This window comes from Quercus robur, chromosome 10, assembly GCF_932294415.1.
Source record: "Quercus robur chromosome 10, dhQueRobu3.1, whole genome shotgun sequence".
NCBI lineage: Eukaryota > Viridiplantae > Streptophyta > Magnoliopsida > Fagales > Fagaceae > Quercus > Quercus robur.
This window is the reverse complement of record NC_065543.1, coordinates 38,609,383-38,635,383: the sequence shown is the minus strand read 5'-3', so window position 1 is coordinate 38,635,383 and position 26,001 is coordinate 38,609,383. Positions and strand designations below refer to the sequence as shown.

At 36.5% G+C, this 26,001-nt stretch overlaps 1 protein-coding gene across 4 annotated transcripts in view; it reads right to left on the bottom strand.

The window, feature by feature from the left end:
* The window catches only part of LOC126701592 (receptor-like protein 7), an 84,090-nt gene that overhangs the window by 6,746 nt on the left and 51,343 nt on the right, over window positions 1-26,001 (bottom strand). Inside the window, exon 1 of one of the 4 annotated variants that reach the window (XM_050399794.1) lies at window positions 15,631-15,727. The exons of the other annotated variants lie outside the window; for them this stretch is intronic. Coding sequence (XP_050255751.1) covers window positions 15,631-15,724 — 94 coding nt within the window. The 5' untranslated portion in view covers window positions 15,725-15,727. Of the gene's footprint in view, window positions 1-15,630; window positions 15,728-26,001 lie in introns of those variants that run through there. 4 annotated transcript variants of the gene reach the window in all.

Below are 26,001 nucleotides of genomic sequence, written 5' to 3'. Positions count from 1 at the left end.
TCCAAAATTCAGGTCAAAGATGCGTCCCAGTTACTGTAGTCCTCCCTCCATGCACGTAAAAAGAAAGGAAACCCAAAATATCTCAGCAAAGGCTGCCACCACCACATTAAATGCACCACAACTACTCTCCTGGCCGCATTAATGAAGAGAAGACCCCTGAACAGTGCTACCTTGGTCACTGCAACTCACAAAGAACTAATAAGGGTGTCTGATGGGACAAGTGCTCAAGTAGGGGTTTGGATGATCAACAAGTGTAAAGCCCAGATGGTAGGAGAGGGTCTATATAACATGTAGAAGTCCCCCAAGAGAAGGGGACGAGAAAAACGGAGAGAAAGAGAGGAGAGAACATTGTAGAGAAATTTTATTTGCATGAATTTGTGCCCATTAATCAAGTTTGAGACCTTATCATCTGAGAAGGATCTCTTTTCACTGCTACCTCCTTTTGTTCTTGTTTCTGTATCTCCTGAGCCAATGCAAACCGTTTAAGCCAACTGGAACCAAATTCTTTAGCCCATACTCTACAAAAAATTCATTGTGTGGGACTTTTTGGGCCAAGACTTGACCAACAAGGATCGGGTCAACTAAAATCGTGTCCCTACAAAATATATATATTTATATGAAACTTAAATATCAAATTTTAATTTGTCAACAATTATTAATTAGAAAAAAAAAGGAAAGAATATCTTTCATTTTTTTTTTTCTTAGTAAAATTATGAAAAATGAAAATTCACATAAAATTTATTTAAACATTTTAAATTAAATTATTCATGACATCATTAGTTCGACTACTAGTTAGACTCCAGTTGGACCATAAAACCGATAATTAATTCCTTTATTGGTTCTTTGACTATATAGATTTTTAAAATCATGTGTAACATCATATAGACTAATGTTAATTCCTTTTTATAATACTTTTTAGCTTTTTGCTACATGAATTATTGCCTTCTCATATGAATGCCACCTATGAAGTTTATTTTAGTTAAAAAAAGTATATTATAACAAATAGTGCTGATTGAATTTAACTATATCAAAAAAAAATTACAATTTATACTTTATTAGTCAATGCAGTCATGTATTTAAATTTAATTGAAAAACTTAACGTAAGTACTTTTTTTCTTTTTCTTTTTCTTTTTCGCAAAGAACATAAGCACTTTTTTTTTTTTTTTTTTTTTTTTGGGGGGGGGATGAGAAGTACTTTTTTCTTAATGCAAGCAAGAATGCCACTTTTTATTTTATTTTTTTAAACTTTAGTGGGTTAAAAATTCTTTGAGCACCTAATATTATCCCTCTTTCCATACAGAATATGTCATTAAGCTCCTCACAAAAAGAACGTGGATTGTGGGACACAAAGATTCTCCTTAATTTTGGATAATAAAATAAAACTAATGTTTGATATATAATCAATTTTATATTTTTTTTTAATTAATAAAGTGGCATTTTTTGTTTGGATCAAGTGACACATTGTGATAAGTGTATAATAAAAATGACAGCGGTGATATTGAATTAATCATAATCTATCATCTCAATATTTTAAAAAACAAGATATATCCCATAATGGAATAACTATAACTTAAGAATAATCATTCACTCACCAAAAAAAAAGAAAAGAAAAAGAATAATTAGTCAATTGTTTGGTTATGTTTTTATTAGAAGAGATAGTTATTCTTATGAATGATTATTCTTCAAAATGAAGAATAACCATGGTTGTCAAAATCACGATCTGGATTTTAGGATCGCATGATTTTACGATCCCACCTTACCAAAACATTTAAGATCGCACTAGGATCGTAAAAATGGTAGGATCGTACGTAGGATCGTATGAGATCCTACCGATCCAACCAAAAACAAAAAATTTTGGTTTTTTTTTTTTACGAGATAAATTTTTTGTTTTGATGAAGCTTTAAGGGTTTTATTTCTTCATGTTGTGATGGTATGATTTTTTATTTTACTTTTATAAAATTATGTTAACCTAAGCAAATGTTTTCTAGTTTCTAGTTCACTTGTAATCAAAATGAATGAATGCTTCATCTTTTCTAAATGAAAATTTTGATGTTAGCCTTGCTACCTTTTAAGCTATAATGTTGTTAAATTTATTTGATCAATATATTAATTTGTGTTATAATATTACTAAAATATTTTTTTATATAATCAATTATGCTTGTATTTGTATATTGATTGATTGATTTTTTTTTTTTTTTTGAGTATGTTCTTTAATTGTTGCTAAGTGGTATAACTTGAATAGTTGAGTGTGAAATTGTATCTTGATGTCTTTTGCAGCTCTAGTATACAAATATATAATGTCTACATAGATAATGAAATAAATAATGATGATTAGGAATTTAGGATGGTGGTTATAAGAATCTTAGAATGAGAATAATTAAATGTTCACTTCACCTTAATATTCATCTTGCTTTTGGATTTCATATTGTAGTTAGCTAGTTTCCATTTGCTAACTTATTTTGGATTTCAAACTTGTAACTTAAAACTTGGAAAATATTTTCCATATGTTTTGATAAATATTTTGGTATTTGGTTGCTAATTAAATATTTATTGAACTTTTTAGATACATTAAGTCAAAACTTAAATATATTTGTTTCGTTAGTATAGAGAAACTTGGAAAATGGGTTAGATGGATTAGAGTGGGTAAGAAACTAGTCGTCCTAAATGCTATGTAAAACCTATAATCCTTATCTAAACTTTTAAGGATCGAGTCAATTATGGTTTGTATTTATTTTAGTGTTTTTTTTTAAATAATAATTTGTATTGAAATGAATACAAAGATAATACTGTCAAAGTTTCTTTTTTATTAATAATAATAATAATAATAATAATTGTAAGGACACGTTTTGGTTTCCAAGCCCAAACAGTAAAAGGATCCAAGTCCAAGAGCCCAATACAATAAATTTGTAGAGAGTGGGTTAGAAACTGAATTTCAATAAGTTGGATAACGGTCACAATAGGTTTTAGGTTGCTAGAAAATGAAAATGAACAAGTTTACATAAAGAAAATCTTCCTCGGCAAAGTCCGAGGAGAGTAGTTCTTATATATTTCTATTGAACTTAAGTACAAACACCGTTCTTGAGGCTACAGTCTTTTTTCTACCAATTCTCCGATGCCCCTTTGTAATGGAGTTTTTCTTCCTTATATTCTTCTGCTTTATTTCATCTTAGCCTTTCACGTGTAGATCAATTTGCTGACTTGATCCTTGTCTCATCAGTACCTTCCTAAAGGCTTGGTAGGTAGTTATAAGGCTGAAGATTATCACCTCCACATTAATGCAGCCAGAGAGTTAGCTGCAGAGCATTCAATGCGGTGGTAGCAGCTTTCCCTTAAGATATTTCCCATCTTTCCTTTGTCTTATTCCCTTTTGATGTTTATCCTTACCATTATGGTCGTCTGGTGCGTTGTTCTTGGTGAAAGGCCGGACCCTTGATCTCTGCTTTGCCTAGCCGAGGAGGTACTCCACCTCAGACTATGATCCTAACCTCTTATCACCATACCTCTTCCACAGAATATTTGACTTGTATACCCTTACTAGCATTCACTTGTCCTCGGACGTTTCAACATCCTCGGACATTGCCCACAACCCAATACCCATTTCTAGGACCTTTGCCCCTACAATAATAATAATAATAATAATAATAATAATAATAATAATAATAATAATAATAATAATATTATTATTATTATTATTATTATTATTATTATTTTGGCATAGCGATGTATGGCATGCAAATTACATCATATGATGCAAATCTTAGTTTTTTATGGATGAATTTATAATTTACGTGATTATTCAACATATAAAGTCATTGTCAATGTGTTTTTTGCTTTAAATCTAAAAATATATAGGATTTTACGATTCACGATCCGATTCTACGATCTACGATTCCCACCTACCTTCAACGATCCTAAGTAGGGTCCTGATTTTGACAACCTTGAGAATAACTAATCCTTAAAAAAAAGGAGTGCTATTTTTATTCCTTATACAAATTTAAGTTTCAGAAAAGCTCTTACTCTTCGCTGCCAAGTGCTCTCTCACTCTATTTCCCTCCCTATTCGAATTAGAATAATTTTTTTTGTAACTCTTTTATTCTCTCTATAGTCTTTCTTGGCTTTGTTCTTAATTTATGAGATTTCTTGTCTTAATTTTTCTGTTGTTCCTTCCACTTCCAGTACCACAACAAATAGACCCTAAATTTTATTTTATTTTATTTTTGGATGTCAAGAGAAACCCAATTCTAGATCAATAGTTTCATTTTACATTTTTAAATTCTATTAATTATAATTTAAAACTAATACAAAAAGGATAAAATACCCAAAGTGGGGCCCGGCCCAAAAATGATGGGCTATTCCAAGCTCAGGCTCGTCCGAGGAGCGTCCTGTCCAACGAAAAGCCTCATATGAAGCGCTATTCAACCCCAATAGCGTTAAGGAAACCTGTCCGAGGAGTAACTTCTCCTCGGACATCGCGAAGCCCAGACTAGAAACTTGCCCCAGCCATTTCAGCTCGTCTTCCCAACATATAAAACGAATTAAATTCAAAATATCTCACGGAAGGCTACCACCACATTAATTGCGCCCCAACCACCCTCTTGGCCGTATTAATGAGGAAAAGACTCCTGAACAGTACCGTCTTGACCTCTGCAACTCACAAAGGGTCTGATGAGGGCGTCTGATGGGACAGGTGCTCGAGTGGATGCTTGGATGATTAACAGGTGTAAGGCTGGGATGAAAAGAAGAGAAATATATAATGTAGTGGAGTCCCTCAAAGAAGGGGACGAGAGAACTGTATCAGAAACAAAAAAGAAATAAAATCAGACTTGAGAAAGATCCATTCTGGTGTTTTTTCCTATTTTCCTTTTGCAAACCATACTGCCCATGCATAAGACCGAACAAGTTCACTGAGGCCAAATTCTTTGACCCATCCTCTACAAAGAATTATTGTGGGTTGCGCTTTGGGCCAGGGCCTAATCAACATGAGTTGGGCCAGGAAAATCGTGTAACCACACCCAACTATTGCTAGCATCGCATTCATTCCCTACTGTGAACATGAGAGTAAAGCCAGTTTGTTTTGTTTGTTTGTTTGTTTTTTTTTTTTTTTTTTTTAGTTTGATATTCTCAAATAGAGAAACTCAAGTTTGTTTTATTGTTTATATCCATTTTGCTGCCCTTAAAAATTGAAAATTAATTCAAAACATAATCCAATCTGTGTAAACATATAATTTTGTAAAAATGGTGTTTTGGAAATTTTGACAAAATATGATATCATTCCACTCCCTTAGAGCATCTCCAACAGTTTCTCCAAATTTTTGTACTGTTTGGAGAATGAACAGTGACATTTAGTTTTTACTTACCCACTTTTTCAAATACACTTCCAACAGATTCTCTATCTCATTATCTATTTCATTTAAATATTATTTTTCATTTATTATTTATTCTTTTTTAAACGAGTACACATCTTCCAACATTTTTTTATACAACACATCATTATTATAATAGAAAAAATGTATTTGAAGAATGAACAGTAGCCCATCAGACTTGATGGGCTACTGTTCATTAGCCAAAAAAATATTCATGTTTGCCGAAGCTGTTGGAGCATCTACAGTGCACCTCATTCTCCAAATTTTAGCTACTAGAGCCGGATGCCCAAACTGTTGGAGATGCTCTTATTCATGTGTTATCACCAAATGGATAAATAGGAATTATTATTCCATTTAGGCTTCTTTTATTACTTATAATATTTATTCTTATTATACTGTAATCGTCATTACAGTGTACCAAACGTGGTTGAATCTTTTATTGTAATCGACTAACTATTTTTTTTTAAGGAAGTTAGGCAAATTTCAGTTAAGTGAATATTTGTCTATTAATTTTTTTAATCTTCCTATTTAGTGGTTGTGGGACGAGGACCAATCAGATTCTTCTTGAATGGTTGCACTTCACACTCATTAACAAAAGATTTAAATGAAAAAAAAAAAAGTTTAAACCGATTCATGCCACGCCATAGCAAGAGACCATGTAACACTTTTTTAGTTTAGTGTTAGACGTGTTTCTATGTCACAAACACCAAACTAGGCTTTCACATAACGTGAGATTTTAATGATTTCTGCTTGGTCCGTGAGTTAAAATCTTCCTTAAAATAGTGGGAGGCCACAATTGGTGGGTCTGTCATGTGTGTGCGCGCGAAAAATGTGTCTTATTGGAAATGCCATTCTCATGGCCCTTTTTCAAACTGTTAAGAATATAAAGTGTGAGAAAGACTGAATAGTCTGTATATTGATGTGTATATAATAATGTACAATAGAGAGCCTTATATAGGCTAGATATGTGTGCAGTACAAGTAAAATGAGTAAATTACAAGTACAGTATACTGGGCTAAGGCCAATGGGCTAAACTAGTCTAAGCTATACACTAACATCCCCCCTCAAACTCGAGGTGGCAAGGAGGAAGCCAACTGGAGTTTGGATATAAGATCTCGAAGACGACCAGGCGAGTGAGTCTTGGTAAAGATATCAGCAGGCTGGTTAGCAGAGGAGATGGAGAATAACTTGAGATTTCCTTTCTTAAGATGCTGGCGAGTGATGTGACAGTCGATCTCAATATGCTTAGTGCGTTCATGGAAGACATCATTATGAACAATGTAGATAGCACTACGATTGTCACAATAAAGAGGAGTGGCAGTGGGCTGTGAAGCATCCATGTCAGCCAAGAGCCAGCGAAGCCAAACAAGCTCACAAGTGGTGTCGGCAAGGGCACGATACTCAACCTCAGTACTGGAACGGGAAACCACATCCTGCTTCTTGCTGCGCCACGAGACCAGAGAAGTACCTAACAGGAAACAGAAACCTGTGATAGAGCATCGATCAGTCGGATCACCTGCCCAGTCAGCATCTGAATAAGCATGAAGCTCGAGAGAAGATCGAGAGGAGTAATGCAGACCATGATAAAGTGTGCTTTTGACATATCGGAGAATCCGAATAATAGCAGCATAGTGGACAGAACGAGGTGCATCCATAAACTTACTAACCATACCCACGGCATGTGAAATATCCGGACGAGTAACAGTGAGATAGATCAAATTGCCAACCAACTGACGATAGCGAGTAGCATCGGATATAGGTTCACCATCCAAGGGTGTGAGCTTTGCATTGTATTCCAAAGGAGTGGAAACAGTCTTGTTATCAGTGACACCGGCTTTGGAGAGAAGATCAGAAGCATATTTAGCCTGGGAAAGATAGTATCCATCAGAGGATGAGGTAACCTCAAGCCCAAGAAAATAGCTGAGAGTGCCCAGATCTTTCATCTCAAAATGCTGACTAAGGAAGTTCTGAAGAGAGTAGATACCTGCAGAATTATCTCCAGTAATAATCATATCATCAACATAAAGAAGAATAAGAGTGATACCAGCAGAGGATCTTCGAACAAAGAAAGTAGTGTCATGAGGACTCGAAGTGAAACCCTGCTGAGCAACAACTGAGCTAAACTTTTCAAACCAAGCTCGAGGAGCCTGCTTGAGGCCATAAAGAGCACGGCGAAGGCGGCAAACTTGATTGCCTGAATGTGGATAGCCAGGGGGTGGTTGCATGTACACTTCTTCTTGGAGGTCTCCATTGAGGAAAGTATTCTTTACATCCATTTGATAAAGAGGCCAACGGTGAACAGCAGCCACAGCAATGAGACATCTAACGGATGTAAGACGAGCAACAGTAGCAAATGTTTCCTCATAGTCAATACCATACTCCTGAGTAAAGCCTTTGGCAACTAGGCGAGCCTTGTATCGTTCAACAGATCCATCAGCCTTGGTCTTGATCTTGTAAACCCACCTACAACCTACTACAGACTGACCAGGATGCAAATCAACCATATCCCAAGTGTGATTCTTATGAAGGGCATCTAGTTCTTCATTCATAGCTTGCTGCCAAAGAGGGTCAGTATGAGCCTCACGATAGGTGTGAGGTTCATAGAGAGTGGCAAGAGCAAAAGAACAATGATAATCAGTGAGATAAGGGGAGGAATGCTTATCCGAGTGGAACGACGAAGTTCAGGACCAATAGGAGACTCAGGAGAGGGTGGTGCCACAGGATCCAAGACAGGCGGATCATATGCCGGAGACAGAATCGGAGATGAGTCGTCTGGAGAGGCAGTCGATGCTGAAGAATCCTCCACAAGTTCAGGATAGAGAGGGAGGAAAAGATCAGTAAAAATGGGAGACTCTAAGGAAGAAGATGTAGGAAATTGCTGAAGACTCGTGAAAGGACGATGTTCCCAAAACTCAACATGACGGGAGACATGAAGACGATGAGAAATAGGATCATAGCAGCGAAACCCTTTTTGAGACACACCATAACCAAGGAAACAACATAGACGAGTACGAGGTTGGAGCTTTGTTCGTTCATGAGGAGGAAGAGAGACAAAGCAAGCACAACCAAAAACCCGAAGAGAGGAGTAGTCAGGAGTTTGACCATAGAGAAGCTCAAATGGTAATTTGTTATGTGTAGTTGGTGAAGGAATACGATTAATGGTGTGCCAAAAATCTCAAGTTATTCAGTCTTTCTCACACTTTATATTCTTAACATGGATATTTGTGCAAGAGTAGAATAAAGCTTCTCTTCCTCAGGCAGCTGCTGTATGTCCTTCAGATCCATCGATTCCTACAGGTCCATCTTTGGCTTCCTCACTTACTACGGCTGATATTGAGGCAGCTGTTCAACAGGTTTTATCCCGCACTTCCACTGCCCTTTCTGTCACCTCAGGTAAACAACCTTGGTTTTTTGATACTGCATGTTGTAACCATATGACTCCTGATGAATCCCAATTTTCTGATAAGGCACCTTTAGAACATCCAATCACCATTTACACTGCTGATGGAACTCCTATGCCTGTTAGTCATAAATGAACAATCTCTTCTCCTTGTTTATCCTTTAGTGACACTTTTCATATTCCAAAGTTATCCCTCAATTTGCTTTCTGTTTGTCAACTTTGCGAATTAGGCGTAGATCTTCTATTTACTAATCATGGTGTGGATGTGCAGGATCCCCGGACGGGTCAAGTGCTTGGGATAGGCCGTAAGGTTGGTCGCATGTTTGAGGTTCATGACTTGAAGATTCCTTCACAAGTTGTTTCTGCAGCTGCTACCACTGCCACCTCCTCACCTGATCTATGGCATCCTCGTCTTGGTCATCCATTCTTATCTCATCTTCAATTATTAGCTTCTCAAGGTCATTTAGGTTCAGTTCAGTTTCAAAAATTTGATTGTACTTCCTGTCAGAGTATTCAGAAGCTTTAAACTGTGGAGATATGTGACTGGTTCAATTCCTAAGCCACTGTCAGAAGCGAGTCACCGCCGTCACACCCACAGTCCCAGCAACTCTCGGATCTCATTGTTCTGCTCATCCAACTGTCAAAGCAAAGGCATTGAGTGACAGAACAGACAATCCCGAGCAAAACCCAACCAAGAACGGCCAGAAACCACTTCACACGCGCCTCCACGCGCCGCCTGAAGTTTCTGCCTCACGAGCACGCGCTCCACGCGCCGCCACGCGCCGCCTCTCCCACTCACGCGCTCCACGCGCTAGACCAGACGTACTACACGCGCCCCACGCGCTAGCTTCGTTTCACGGACTGCCACGTCAGCCCTAGTGTGACGTCACACAGCCACGTCAGCACACGTCATCCGTTGACTTGACCAGACATGACCGTTGACTTTGACCGTTGACCGTTGACCAAGTCAAAATTTTTTAACAGGACTTGTTTTGCTCAGTTTTTCGCGTAGATTCTGATTTTGGACTCCGTTTCTGCATTTAAGGTATCTAAATCTCACTTTTTGGTCCTTTTCTTCATTATGGCTCAACAAAGTGAACGAGATATCATATGTCCTATCACCATCATGTTGGATGGTCCTACTAGCTATCATGCATGGTCTCAGAATATGACCGTCTTTCTCAAGGGTTGTAAACTGTGGAGATATGTGACTGGTTCAATTCCTAAGCCAGTACCAAACCCTAAGTCTAAAGCTACAGCTGTTGAAGAGTCTTCCAAGACTGCTGTTACAACAGATGATTATGAAGAAAGTCTAGAGGAATGGGAGAGTATTCAGAGTAAGATCTTATCTTGGTTTATCAATACCTCTGAGGCTGCTTGGAAATTTTTGGCCGATCGTTATAATTGCACTAATGATTCAAGTTTGGAGTTTCACATTGAATCAAAACTTTATCAAATACGCCAGGACACAGGTCAGTCTATTTCTGATTTTTATTCTCAGGCTTCTACTATGTGGGAACAACTCTCTGCTGCAGATCCTCCACTAGTGTGTTCTAAGGACATTGAGCTCTTTGTCAAATATCGGGATCACCGTAGATTTATGCACTTCATGATGGGTTTACGTGAGGATTTTGAGCCTACTAGGGCTTCTCTACTTAGCCGGTCTCCTACTCCTTCTCTTGATGCTGCAGTAAAGGAGCTCATTTCTGAGGAGAATCGTCGGCCTACTTATCACATGACATCATCTGATCATGTATTGGCTACACCCTCACCACAACCTCCCATTGTTGCATTCACTGCTCCTCCGCGAATAAACTCCGGGCGTCCCACCTCTCAGTCTTCCAAAGGTACTCACTGCAAGTTTTGCCGTGCCAAAGGCCATGACATCTCTGTTTGTCGTAAGATATGTTAGTGTATAGCTTAGACTAGTTTAGCCCATTGGGCTTAGCCCAGTATACTGTACTTGTAATTTACTCATTTTACTTGTACTGCACACATATCTAGCCTATATAATGCTCTCTATTGTACATTATTATATACACATCAATATACAGACTATTTAGTCTTTCTCACACTTTATATTCTTAACAGCTCTGATACCATGTTAAGAATATAAAGTGTGAGAAAGACTGAATAATCTGTATATTGATGTGTATATAATAATGTACAATATAAAGCCTTATATAGGCTAGATATGTGTGCAGTACAAGTAAAAGGAGTAAATTACAAGTACAGTATACTGGGCTAAGCCCAATGGGCTAAACTAGTCTAAGCTCTACACTAACACAAACCATTCGAAAGCTCTATTAAAATTTAGAAATTGGAAGATTTTAATGGAGACCCACATGGTATAAGTTTTTGTCTTTTTTTTTTTTGTTTTGTTTTTTTTTTTGTTTTTTTTTTTTTTTTTTTGTTTGATTTTTGTTGTTTTTTGTTTGTTTGTTTTTTGTTTTTTTTTTGTTTGTTTGTTTGTTTTAAAAACCCTATCCTTGTAGGCTCAGCCTCTGCTTTTAGTTGCACAATGTGGGCTGCACTTCACAGCACCCCCTTATAATTACTGAATTGTTTATGTGCTTTCTCTACACTACACAAATATTATTTGTAATTTCATAAAAAAAAAATTATTTATACTTGTTATCCAAAAGTATTATTGGGTTTTGTTTGCTCCATGTTACAAAAGTATTATTATTATCATTGAAAGAAGAAAAATAAACCAATTTAGGTTGAAATGGTTTTTGTTTTCCTTTTTATTTGGGGTGGGGCAAGAGGAATGGGGTTTATGAAAACTGGCCCTGGATTGTATGAATTTGGCACTTTTAGATTATGAAGGAGTAGTGTCTTTGTGTGTTAATTCCACATTGGATGTGTGCTGGATAGATATGGAATAAATAAAGTGATTATGAGAAGTCTTAACTGCAAATATAATATATATGATTGTGTAGTTAAGTTTGAACATGACACCTCTATGGAAAGCTCAGGAAATGGAACCAGCTCAATAGGGCATTGGCTAATTCCCCCACTATAAAGCATGATTTTTTGAAGAACATGGTTAATTAGCTTAATGGGTATACTAGTTTAGCGGTGCTTGAGATTTTATAGAATTAAGTATAATCCCAAGCACACCTAATAATTTATCATCTCTATATCTTCCTTCTTAACAATTTGAATTTGTGAAGGCCCTTATAATTTAACTAACATTTTTTTATGTTTCTAATAGAGACATCCATAGTTCAAATCTCCTCCCTTCACCTATTGATTTTTTTTTCTTTTCTTTTTAAACAATGTGAATTTTTCAAAATTTTGGTAGAAAAAGGCAAAACCAATATTATAAGATTTGGGCGTTGGTAATGGTAATAATTTTCTCTTATTGGACTCACATGAAAAATAATTTATATTTATTGAAGTTTCTAAATAATTACATGAAAAAAAAAAAATTTCATTCATGAAAATATACCCTAAATGAAAAAAGGTTATTTTTTCTAGGCTATTTGAGAGCCTTGTTTTTTCTTTGGATAAAAGTAAGTACGTACGTATTAAGAAAGAAAAGCTATACAAAAGCAAAGGGGCATACCCTGGAGAACGAAAGCTAGCACCTTCAAAAGCTTTCAAGTTGTATGAGAGACTACACATGAAGAAGAGTTTTGGCATCAAAGGGAGGGAATAAAAGGAAAAAAAAAAAAAAAATCTACGTAGGAATTAGGATTAACAAATATCTAGAGACATACCACAAGATCTTTGAAGCCATCTATTTTCCTAGGATGGCTTAAAACCTCGAAAACTACTAAGCCTAGCTCTAGCTAACATTAGTGATCATACATTCATTTCTAGCTCTAGCTTTGAAAATTCTTGAATTCCTTTCTTGCCAAATAGCATAGACAGTATTGGCTAACACACTCTAAATTCCATTTGTGAGCCTCAACTGAGAAATCTCAAATTTATACAATAAAATTAAGTGGGAAAACAACTTACTCTATAAAAAAAATGTCATTTGAGAAAAAGGCCTACGTTAGTCAACTATTTATCATCAATCGGTCTATTTGATTGTTAATTAAATTTGTTCAAAAGTTCTCAGAACTGTTTCAATATAAATTATTTGACAGCCTAACAATATATTTTAGGCGAAAAACACATTTTCGTCCCTACATTTTCACACGATTCTCACTTTGGTCCCTATATTTTATTTTTACCGTTTTTAGTCCCTATTTAGAAAAATGCCTTCTGTTTTAGTCCTTTCCGTCAGTGCCGTTAGGGCACTGACTTACGTGGCAAACAGAATTATTAAAATAATAATAAAAAATTTTATTTTGTCATTAAAAAATGCCAAGTCAGCATTTAAATTTAAAAAAATAATTTATTAATTTTAATTAAATAAAAAAATAAAAAACAGAAATAAAAATAAAAAATTACATTAATTAAGATTGAAGTGTGTCTTGAGCAAGAACAACAAGAATACAAACTCAGATCTAAAAACACAAAATTAAAATCCAAAAATCACAAACCCAAAAAATAAGAACATCAAATTAAACCTGAACAAGGAATTAAACATGAAAACAAACACAAAACACAAACCCAAAAAATTAAAATAAAACCAGCACAAACCCAAAAAATTAAAATAAAACCAGCCTTCTGTTTGTATCTTTGTTTTTCTTCTTTCTTTTCAGATCCATGACTCTCTCTCTCTCTCAAATACCAACACCTTAGTGTTTAGCATATCGCCGCCGACGCAGCGCACGCGTGACGCCGTGGTGGCGCACCTCGTCGAGATGCTCTCCAGGCAGTCCATTCTCTCCAAGTGCTATGGCACCTTGCCGAGCGACGAGGCCTCCTCCGCCGCGCGCCTCATCGAGACTGAGGCTTTCTCCACCGCCGCCGCATCCGCCTCTGCCAAGGACGATGGCATCGAGATCCTCCAGGTTTACTCTCGCAAGATCAACCGCAAAATGCTTGACACTGTTAAGACTCGTGCCTCCTCCACCACCGCTTCTTCTGTCGTCGATGCTGGAACTGCGCCGCAGACTCCGTCTCTCGAGGCTGCTTCCGCCACCGCTGACAGTGAGGATAACTCTCCTACCTTCACTAAATCTTAATCTCTCTCTAGGATTTAGCTTTTCTGGTATGCTAGGATAACTGTGTATTTGTGTTTGGTTGACAAGAAAGGGCAAGAAAATGCTATAGGTTAATTTTCTGTTGTTATTTTCTGGGTTGGTGATTTTTGAATTTTAATTTTGTATTTTTAGATCTGAGTTTGTGTTCTTGTTCAAGATACACTGATCTCAATTAATGTGATTTTTTATTTTTATTTCTGTTTTTTATTTTTTTATTTAGTTAAAATTAATAAATTATTTTTTAAAATTTAAATACTAACTTAACATTTTTTAATGACAAAATAAAATTTATTATTATTATTTTAATAATTCTGTTTGCCACGTAGGTCAATGCCCTAACGGCACTGACGGAAAGGACTAAAACAGAAGGCGTTTTTCTAAATAGGGACTAAAAACGGTAAAAATAAAATATAGGGACCAAAGTGGGAATCGTGTGAAAATGTAGGGACGAAAATGTGCTTTTCGCCTATATTTTACTTAGACCCAACCTGATGGGTAATTAGGCATATTCTTGCTTGGACACCGTTGGATATCAATTTGAGTTGGCTCTGCTTGGTTTCGAATGAAAATTTTAGGTATCACTGGGAGTAGAAAGCTACTTGGGTTGAGTTTGTACTGTGTTTTACTTTTACCTCCCAAAACCATCTCATTTCCGTAACCATGATTTACATTTGCACAGGAAAAGACAGGGTTAAAGATCTTTTTTTTTTTTGGTTTTGCGTGGGTAATTTGAAAAAAACTTCATCATGAATAGATATACCGAAGGTCATAAAGCCACCCAATTACATGAATTTGGGGTTCTAGAAGCAATTAGCATTAGCAACTTCGTAACTTTCAAGAACTGCTGTCAATGGCCTCAATAAATTGCTAATCTGAGGCCACAAAAGGTAGCAAGAGTCCTAAGAAAAGCACTAGTTTTTACGCTGGCAACCTAAACAAATTCAGCCCACGGGATTTACCACTAAACAACTACACTCATAAAGGTGTAAGCAATGAACAGGCAACTTAGAATAGCAAGAGACCATGTAACTCTTTTTTTAGTTATGTAAGCCATAAACAAACAGGAACTTGATGTGTAATCGTGCTAAGATACTCAAGTTGGTTGCTATTGGGTTAAAATGAATTGACCCATTACAAATTAATTAATTACCCAAGTTAATTAATTAGTCAAATTACATACAATAGCGTGGTAATACAAACAAATTACCAAATAACTAAATGTAACGAAAATTAAATTTGATACAGGTGTTTTGTTTACGAATGGGGAAAACTACCGAGGCAAAACCCGACCAAGTGAATTTAAGGTCACCACTCCTGAGAATCCACTATTATCAATCACAAGCGGTTACAAGTATAAGGAATCTTACCAAACCCTTTGGCCTATCTGGAAATACCAACCTACAGTTGAACTCTTACCCCAATACCCAATTAGACTTGTATTGTAGCGGCAATCTCTCCGATCAATGCACGAATCCCAGTACGTCATTGTCGTAGAGAATCAGCTTCTGGAGATTAACAAGACGGAAAAGGCTACTACTGGAGTTGATAGAACCATAGAGACAACTAGTGCTGAGATCAAGGCTGATCACATGACCGGTGTCCTTGTCGCACCCAACACCATCCCATGAGCAGCAATCATCACTCTCAAGCTTCCACAAAGAAACCTTCGGGTAAGCAGAAGTTGCATAAGATGCAGACTGATTGATGATAAAGCTTTCCTTGAATTGCAACAAGGCGAAGCTCTCATCATCATGGCATAAAGGTTGCACGAAAGAAGAGCTAGCAAACATAAGATTATACAACGAAAGTAGAGCAAGAAAGTGCATGAGCATGAACAGAGAAATTGATAAACCCATAATGTTGTATTGAATTTTGTTTTGCACTCTTAGAATTTAAGCACACATGGAGACTGGAAGTCAAGATGGAACATTATTTTAATCAAGAATATGCTTTATCGTGAGAGACCCGCGATTACAATGTTTCTTACTATCATCATTGTAGTTGGAAAAATGAATGTGTTTCATAATTTCATGTCAAGCTCACTAATAGTTTAGACCGTGACTATATGGAATTAGGCAGAGATGCATATCGTTTGGTAGCAGCTTATTTAGCTTTTAGATGAAATTTTTTTACTAAAAGTGTGCTAAAATATATCCATAATTTTGTACTCAATTTTGTTTAGCACTCTTATAATTTAAGCACACCTGGAGGATCGGAGTTAAGATGGAACATTATTTTAATCAGAAATATGCTTTATCGTGAGAGACTTGCAATTGCAATGTTTCTTACTATCATCATTGTAGTTGGGAAAATGAATATGTTCCATAATTTCATGTCAAGCTCACAATAATTTAGACTGACTATATGGAATTAGGTAGAGATGCATATCCATTTAGGAGTAGTTTATTTAGCTTTAATGAACACTTTTTGCTAAAAGTATGCTAAAATATATTTGTACCTAAAAAAAAGTGAATTTTTTTTTTTTAAATTGTACTTTTTTGAAGTTTTAAAACACTGTACTTAAAAGCTAAAAATACAAAAGAGTAGTTGATAAGTTAATCCCAAACACACATTCAATGCCATGTCAATAACGACTCTAGCAAATACTATATATATATTAGATGGAGACTGGAAGTCAAGATGGAACATTATTTTACTTAAAAATATGCTTTATCGTGAGAGACCCACAATTGCAATGTTTTCTTACTATCATTATTGTAATTGGAAAAATGAATATGTTCAATTATTTAATGTCGAAGGTCACAATAGTTGAGACCTTGACTATATGGTGTTAGGCAGAGATGCATATCCGATTTGGAGTCAACTCAGTCAAGTTAATGGTGTAACATCACATATTACTAATGTTAATTCCCTTTTATAATATTTTTTTGGTTTTTGCTACATGTATACCATATTAATACCACCTAATATAAATGCTAGGATAAAAACTTTAAGAACCGTTCTTTTTAATCATATTGGGTTTATTTTAGTTAAAAAAAAAAAGAAAAAAAAAGAGTAACCACACACCCTTGGTGCGATAGTCACTCTATAAGTATAAGTGCTTATGGGGTGTGGGATGTGGGGGGCAAGGGCTGGGGTTCAAATCTCTAGGATGGAGTTTCACACACATATACATTAGATTATGTTAGAGTAGAATTTTTATCTTGTATTAAAAAAAAAAAAAAAAAAAAGGGAGAGAGTATATTATAACTGTGGGGGTCAAAAGCAAACACCAAAATGATAATGATGGAAAAAATAACTTGCACAATTAATTTCTAAAAAGATGGGAAAATACTTCACAATAAGAGATCTAAACAGCAAATTGAAGGAACAAAAAGATCAAAATAGGCTTTTATACATATAGAAACAATATTCCCGAGATACAAGGGGTAGGATCAAGGACTAAAATCCCTTAGAAATATCTCTCTATTTCCACTTTTTCTCTCTTGTTCTTCTCTAAGACTTTTTTCTAAATTTTTTGAATCTCATTACCTGTTGCACCTCTCCTCCTTTTATAAGAGCATCCAAAGCAATGGTGCTATTTTTTTAGCTATTTGACACCACAAAAAGTTACTCTATCTATTTTATCTACTCACTTTATAAAACATCCAGCAGCAGTGGATCTATTTTAATTTTGAACACAATAAAATAATATAAACATCACAATAAAATAATATAAACATCACAATAAAATAATATATTTACTACAATAAAATAATATATCTACTACAATAAAATAATATATCAACTACAATAAACAACAATCACAACCACCGCAACCACTACCACTGCCACAACCGCCGCTATCGTTGCCCCCACCGCTACCATCTTAACCACAAATCATATCGCAAAAATCATTATAAAAAAAATAAAAAAATAAAAAAGGAAGAAGAAGAAGAAGAAGAAGAAGAAGAAGAGAGAAGGAATAGAGTGATACCTAAGATTGGCGGAAAACCAAAGCAATGGGCTGAGGAAGGCAGCGGCAGCTTTGGCAGAGATGAGCTGGGCTTTGAAGTGGGTGAGGAGGGTGATGAATCAGGTCGGCGATGGTGCGTGGGTTGGCGATGATGCGTGAGCTTCGGCAATGGTGCATGAGCTTCGGTGGCAGCGGTGAGGAGGTTGATGAATCGGTGAGAGTATGTGGATAAGGATGATGGGAATCGGTGAAGCTAAAGCCTTTGTGGAGGATGAGAGTTTGAGTGCTGTAAGAGCTGAGAGCTTGAGAAGGAGCTGTGCCTTTGTCTTTGTGTGATAAACGGAAGAAAGAGAAGAAATAGAAAAAGAAAAAGAATAAAATAAAGAAAGAGAAGAAATATTATTTTAATGCTAGTGGTAATAAAAAAATATTTTTTCTGTTTAGCTTCAAGCTACAGTATGCAGCCAAAAGTAGCTACGTACTATAACTCTGAAGGTAAAATATTTAGATATACCTTCACTATTGTAGAGTACTTTTTGTATTTTGGTGGAGCTATTTAGCATCACTATTATGGATGCTCTAACCATTTCTCCCTTTTCCTCTCTCTCCAATTGGCTTGTTCCCAGTTGGATTTGGGGGATACTTGTCCCATCACCCCTCTGTTCTGCTACTCTATGATCATGAAATAGGATTTTTTGGGGTGTTTCCACTGTTTAGGCCAGTTAATCAGCATTTAATGTGGCATAGATTAGGTGTAGAATCTCATTAATGCGGAAGTGACTGCTTCAGTGGTCCTTATCCCCTCCTTGCCCTTCTTGTGGTAAGTTTGATGGAAGGCGGCATCTTGGTTCAGAGGGGAATTAGTCATCTATGGTTCTTTTATTACTTGTCATAGGGAAGGTTCAGCACATCACATCAGCAATGAACCTCAGTAATTGAAGTTAGTCTGGGCCTCTGCCGAAGTGATCCTGGGAGGTTCCCTTCTATCTATCAGATCACTTCATCCACATTCGTATCTTTGGGCTAGGCCTATCTATCTAAAAATGATCTTATTGGGCTTTTGGTTCTCAGTCTGAGCTCACACTCATCCCCCCACAATGACAAATAATTGTATTGAATTTAACTACACTTTTTTTTTTAACAATTTATACTTTATTAGTCAATACAATCATGTATTGAAATATAATTAGAAACTTTTATTTTAGAAACAAACTAATTGTTAAACACACACACACACACACTTAATTATACACTCTCTCACCAAGCTCAATTAGGCTCATTCAAATGTTTGGTTATGTTTTTATTATATAAGACAGTTATTCTTTATGAATGATTATTCTTTAAAATGAAGAATAACAAATCCTTAAAAAAAGGAGTGTAATTGTTATTCCTTAACTTATACAAATTTAAGTTCCAAAAAAAAGCTCATATTTGAATTAGAATATTTTTTCGTAACTCATTTATTCTCTCTATAGTCTTTCTTGGCTTTGTTCTTAATTGATGAGATTTCTTGTCTTAATTTTTCTGTAATTCCTTCCACTTCCAATACCACAACAAAGAGAGCCTAAATTTTATCTTATTTTAGGCTGTCAAGAGAAACCCAATTCTAGATCAATAGCTTCATTTTACATTATTTATTTCTATTAATTATCATTTTAAACTAATGCAAAAAGGATAAAATGCCCAATTATTGCCATCATCACATTCTTTCTCTATTGCGAACATGAGATTAAAGCTAGTTTGTTTGTCTTTTTAGTTTGATATTCTCAAATACAGAAACTCAAGTTTGTTTATCGTTTATATCTATCTTGTTGTCCTTACAAATTGAAAATTAATTCAAAAACATAATCCAATATGTGTAAACATATAATTTTGTAAAAATGGTGTTTTGGAAATTTTGACTAAATATGATATCATTCCACCACCTTATTCATGTGTTATCACCAAATGGATGAATAAGAATTATTATTCCATTTTAGCTTCTTTTATTACTAGTAATATTTATTCTTATTATACTTTAATCATTATTACAGTGTACCAAAAATGGTTGAACTTTTTACTGTAATCGACTAACTATTTTTTAGGGAGTTGAGCAAATTTCAGTTAAATGAATATTTGTTCATTAATTTTTTTTAATTTTCCAATTTAGTGTCTGTGGATGGGGAACTATTAGATTCCTCTTGAATGGTTGCACTTCACACTCATTAGCAAAAGATTTTATTAAAAAAAAAGTTTAAATTTGTAATTAACATTGTTGACAAAAATAAAACATCATATATATAAAGTCAAGGCTGAGAAGAAATTCAATTAGAATTTAAATTGAATTTCAATTAAAGTTTAATTTTATGCTATGTGTCTCATCTAAACTTTTTAATTTTTGTTTCAAGTGAGTTAATTTAGTGCAAATGATGAGGAGTCTAATATAAATGAACGGTGAGAAACCCAATCATATACCCAAAATTCGAAGAAGAGAGAGTTTGAAAGATTATACTTCCAATGCCATTTGTTTGTCTAGCTAAAAATAATTCAAATTTATCAACCATTTATATAATACTGTGAACAGTAGTTCTTTTTTAGGTAGAAATATATATATTAATATATATATATATATATATATATATATATATATATTGTGTGTGTGTGTGTTTTATTGTATCGGTGCATATTGCATTTATTGTTACTATGTTGTTGTTGAGTCACATTAGCAGCTATGTCATTATTTTCTTTCCATTAGTAAACAAAAAAAATTTCCTATTTTTTTTCTATTAATCTTTTAACGATTCTATAGTTTTCACTTCTATTTCCATAACACCCCTAACTGCCTTTCTCCATTGTTTTTAACTTCCCATGTAAGCTCTTTGATGCCTCAGACTCTCTCTCTCCTCCTTTCTTGCCTCTTCTTCTTCTCATTGAACCCAATCATACATATTTAGTTGCCACCACCCCTATAAAATAAAAAAGATGATATATGAACTGTTAGACATCCTTTGTCTCTCTTAACCAGAAGATGAATGATTTTAGATTTATCTCATGCCATAAAAGAGCTAATTTCAGAGTAGCTAGCCTATATTCTTGAGAGGGGATATCATTCTACTCCTTAAAACTATATGGTATGTCAAACTTATTTTATATATTGAAAAGTGTGTGTGTGTGTGTGTTTATTTATTTATTTAAATTATGTCTCTTTTACAATGAATTGTTGCCAAGCAAAACAGTTTGCTCTCTGTTTTGATGCTAAAGGTAATTTCAATATTTGCATTTTGTTAATAACCATTTTCGCAACACATTCATTACAAGCCCGATTCAACCAAGCCTGACTTTCTCATGGGCTCAATTTATGTATTATATTTTATTTTATTCTTTTAGGCATGGCCTGAGCCCATGCGACATATTGGGGGAAAACTAAGGAAGTGTGGTTTGGAGGTTATGGGTTGGTTCCTTTCGGACTTTTTACATATGCATGCAACCAAGTGGGTAAGGGACATTGGTAGCACCTCTGGCTCATAAAGGAGGTCTTGTACCTGAAATTTCCACCCCAAAAGAGCTTTCATGCTCTGGTTGACTGTGGCCCAACTTTTCTACTCTACCATTTTTTTCCTAAAACATATAGCTGATCCTAAGTGGCTGGCCTTGTCTGCTACAACAACCAAATGCAAACTCCAAGGGCCCCCCATGTCTAGGAAACATCAGCCCATGAATTTAGGCCACTCCATTTCCCAAATTATGCAAAAATCAAGCCAACCCTCTTACTTAATTAAAGAAAATCTGACCATAACCTCTTTGATTGAGACCTTGGGGTTCAAAGCCTCTTCTATTGACAGTCACTTAGAGTACCCCAAACTCAATATACAAGGGCCCAATCAGATTCAAAATGAACCAACTATGTTTTCCCCACAAAGTTAAAACTTGAGACCAAAAGCCCATTCAGCCAGCCAACACTCTCACAATTTTGAAGCTTAGGGGTGTAAATATGGTTACAGGGGAACCTTTTCTCTTTTTCTCACAGTCTTTCTCAATTTCCTCTTCTTGTTGACTGTGGGTCAAAATTTTGGACTTGTGTACTTTTTTTGCATTTTCTTGTATTTTAATTATGGCATTTTGATTTCTCTCTTATTAAAGCACTATTAGCCTTTTGCTCATTATACATTTGGAATTTTGGGATTGACTCTCCACAAATAATCACTTTTAAAGAACCCAAGGGGAGACTTGGGCCATTCTCACATTTTTGGCCCTTGTCGTAAAAACGTTCCCAACACATTTCTATATATGTTTCCATGTGTTTGATAAAATGACTATAAGAAGGATTTAAAAAAACAAAGATGGTCATGTTCATGTTGAAGAACAAATAGCAAGAACAAATGTTAAAGATTATTGTTATGTTAGTAAACTTCATTCATAAATATGTTTTCAACACTTAGAAAAATTCCTAAGGTGTGTTTGTGAGAGACCACACCCCTCGCCCATTTTGAATTGATTGGTATGGGCCAAACCCATGTGAATGATTTTGGTCTTAGATATAGGGTCCGTTTGGATACAATTTATTTTGCTGAAAACTGAAAACACTGTAGCAAAATAATTTTTAAATGTGTAAATAGTGCCGTAAGACCTATTTTTAATTTTTTTTTTAATAAAGTGGTTGTGGGTCTCATGAACAGTGCGTGAACAGTAACTTTGTCTCTTGTACAGTGTAATCACGTGCATGAACAGTACCGGTTACTGTTCATAAGCGCTGAAAAAAAAATGAGAAAACGTAAAACGTGCAAATGTACAAACGCAAACGTGGATCCAAACGCACAAATAATCTAAGATAAAGTACATGACTTTGTTTCCTAGTTACAATCTAAAGATTGAAAATTACATGAATAAGTATTTTACAAAATGGAAAGGTGTTAGGCACCCACCTTATTTGATAAAACTGGTATTCTAGACTATAGTAATCAACATTCATGTTACATTGTCCAATCATTCAACATATTGTCAATCTAGAACATATATGTGATTTGTACTGGGTAGCTAATCAGTACGAAAATTTTCAGTCATTTCGACTTGAACTGAACTGAATCAATAACGTTGGTGTTAAGAACTCTTCGAGCACCTAATATTTTTATGGGATATGTATAATTGCCCATTACATACAAAATATGTCATTTGGCTTCTCACAAAAAGCATGTAGATTGTGGAGCACACGTATTATCCATTGTTGAGGGCCATTTGTGAGAGCTCAGGCAGAAAGAAAGAAAGCCCAATAATAACGGCAACAAGGAATTGACAAAATAGATAGCAGAAAATCATTAGGCCTAAGCGGCAGGAATAATGGATCACAGACCCAAGAAATAAACAAATGGGTCTTGAAGAGGCAAGTGGGCTCAAAGAAGCCCAGAAACAAAGAAATAGCATCCCATGGGCAGTGTATGAGGTAGAAAAGCGAGAAAGGGTCGCCGCAGGCCCAAGGCAATGAAAACTAAGAGAGTAAGGGGTTCATGGCAGGCCCATGAACCCCAAGGATGAGAATAAGGTTATTGGGCCAAGGAAGCCCAATGAAGTTAGTAAAAAGCCCATGGGAGTGTGGAATTAGCAAATGGGCCGAGGAAGCCCAAAGAAAGCAAACGGGCCATGGATGCTCAAAGGAAAGCCCAAAGGGACATAGGAGCCCATAAGTAAAAGCAAAACAGTGGCCATAACAAGCCACTGAGAGAAGGAATAAACAGCTGCCCAAAAGAGGCCCGGCAGGATTAAGTTATTATGGCAGAAATAACAGTACAACATTGCAAGAAATAAAGAAAACCAAGAGTGGGCCAAAGAAATGTAAGGCCCATCATCAGACAAAGTCCAGCTCTTGAATGGGGCGGGAAAACAAAGAAAAGCTCACATAAAAGGTCAAAAACACGAACGGCGAGCCTCCAGATCACGACAAACGCAGGAGCAGCAGGTAGACTTTTGGACATATCTGAAAGGAAAGCACGCGCAAGGCCCAGGCACCACCAACCCGTACCCAGCCAATATGGGACGTGGTGGGGCCATGGGCCAGAGGTAAAAGATAAAGGGGGTATGGTTTGGTGGTGGGGAGAAGGGAAAAAACTCATTTTGTGGCTCCTACCCAAGCCCTTTTGGGAGGTACGTCCTGCAGGGATGACAGACCGTCCAAAAGAGGCAAGGTTGAGGGGGGAACCGTTAGGTGCATGCCTTGAGGCAAAGTGAGAGAAAGCATTTATACCGTGGCAGGTAATAGTGCTACGGTGGACTGACGAATGAAACAAACCTGGCTTTGTCTGGCAAGGGTGAGTGTCACAAAGACTTGGTTATCGGCAAGTATGCCCAGACCAGACAAGACAAAGGCGGTTAAAGGGCAAAGTGGTAAAAAACTAGCCACGGTAGGCACTATAAAAGGACCCTTGTCGTGCCCTGAAAAAGGGATCGAAAAATAGAAGGTATTCACGGAGTAAAAGAAAAACAGAGTAAAAGAAAACAAGAGAAAGAAAAGAATAAGATGAGAGAAAACAGAGGAAAGAAGAGAGGAAATTGAGGAAAAAAGAGAGATAATACAATGGGCATGCACCAGTAGGTTGGTTTCCCTCTCTCCCCCTTCAAATCCTGCTCTCTTCCAAAACGTAACAAGGATTCTTTTTGGGCAATAACCATTTAGGTCCGACTCCCTCAAAACCATTAATCCCCACGGCAGGATCTTTTCCTGGGAGATTATTTGCATTGAGAGGAGGCGTTCTCCCCTTTTTTGTTTTGCTTCGGCGGACCAAACTTAAAACTTGATTTATGTTTATTCTTAATTAGTTCATATTATTTTCTTTCTCCTTTACTTTCTCTGTAAATGACATTATCACGACTGTAATCATGTTTTATAAGTAGGGATTACTTGGCCATTTTATTTAAATAGTCAGAGTACTCTATTTTTGTTATTATTATTATATCTGCCTGCCGTAACTCATCTGAAACAGTTCTGCTTACCGTAAGCCTACTCCTGGTAAACGAGGCATGGTTTGTGCACAAACTAGCCCAAGTTGAGTTACAGTTGGACCGGTCCCAACTCTTTTACTCAGAAACATTCGAGCCCATTATCGCAGGAGGCAGCCTAGCCCAACGCATAATACGCAAAAAAGGCCCCTACATTAAATTGGCGACTTCACTGGGGAGTTGGGAAGCAGATAGGGGCAGAAAGAAAAGAAAACAGAGCCCATCGCAAACAATGCCACCAAAGTCCAAGACGACACGGAATATGAGTGCCGTACCCTCACAAGCAAAATCCATGCCAACAATGCCTCACCAACAGCAACTTAACCAAACAGAAGGTGCCAACAGAACGGGGGTTGATCCTCAGCCTTAGACAAAAGTCCCCGCGGATAATGTCAACACCTTCATCGAAGTATTGCAATCATTACAGCACTCGCAACAACAAATGATGGAAGAGATCTGTCAACTGAAGGCAGACAAAACAAAAGAGAAAGACAGCCAGCATGACCCAGATCATGTGGCAGACAGAGAGGAGACACTGGCAAGAGGTTTCCCACGGAACGCAGAACAGCGTTTCATTACTATGGCTGAAGTAGCGGCTCTCTTGGAGCAAGAGAGAGCCAGAACACCAAAGGAGAGGTTTTACGCACGAAGTCCTCCTTATCCTCTAAAAGTACTCAGCAAACCGTACCCCGAGAGGTATGAACCAAGGGCCTTTGCATAGTACGATGGTAGGAAGGGAAGTGCAGTAGAGCACGTGAGCAAATTTATTGATACCCTTGGCCCTTACGCAGCAGACGAGGACTTATGCCTGCGGGAGTTTTCAAAGTCACTGTGCGACCGGGCATACAGCTGGTACATTGGCTTAAAACCAGGATCGATCCCAACTTAGGATGACATGGTGGATGTACTTTGCACTAAGTACTTCCACGGAGAAGAAACGGTAACACTCGCAACTCTGCAAGCGACTAAGCAAAGGAATGGTGAGGATTTGATGGAATACATCAAACGGTTCAGGGACATAGCACTTGATTGCTACGACCACTGTGAAGAAAGGACGTTAGTGGAAATGTGCATGACCAATATAATTCGGGAATTCAGAGCTGTCCTGGAAAATCTAGAAATTTCCCAGTTCGCACAGCTATTGCAGAAAGTTAGAAAGACGGCTCAGTTTGTAAAACCCAGTTCGGATAAAAGAAACGCCCCGCAGGCTATGGCAGTGTCCACTGGAAATCGAAGAAGGAAGACAGAGGG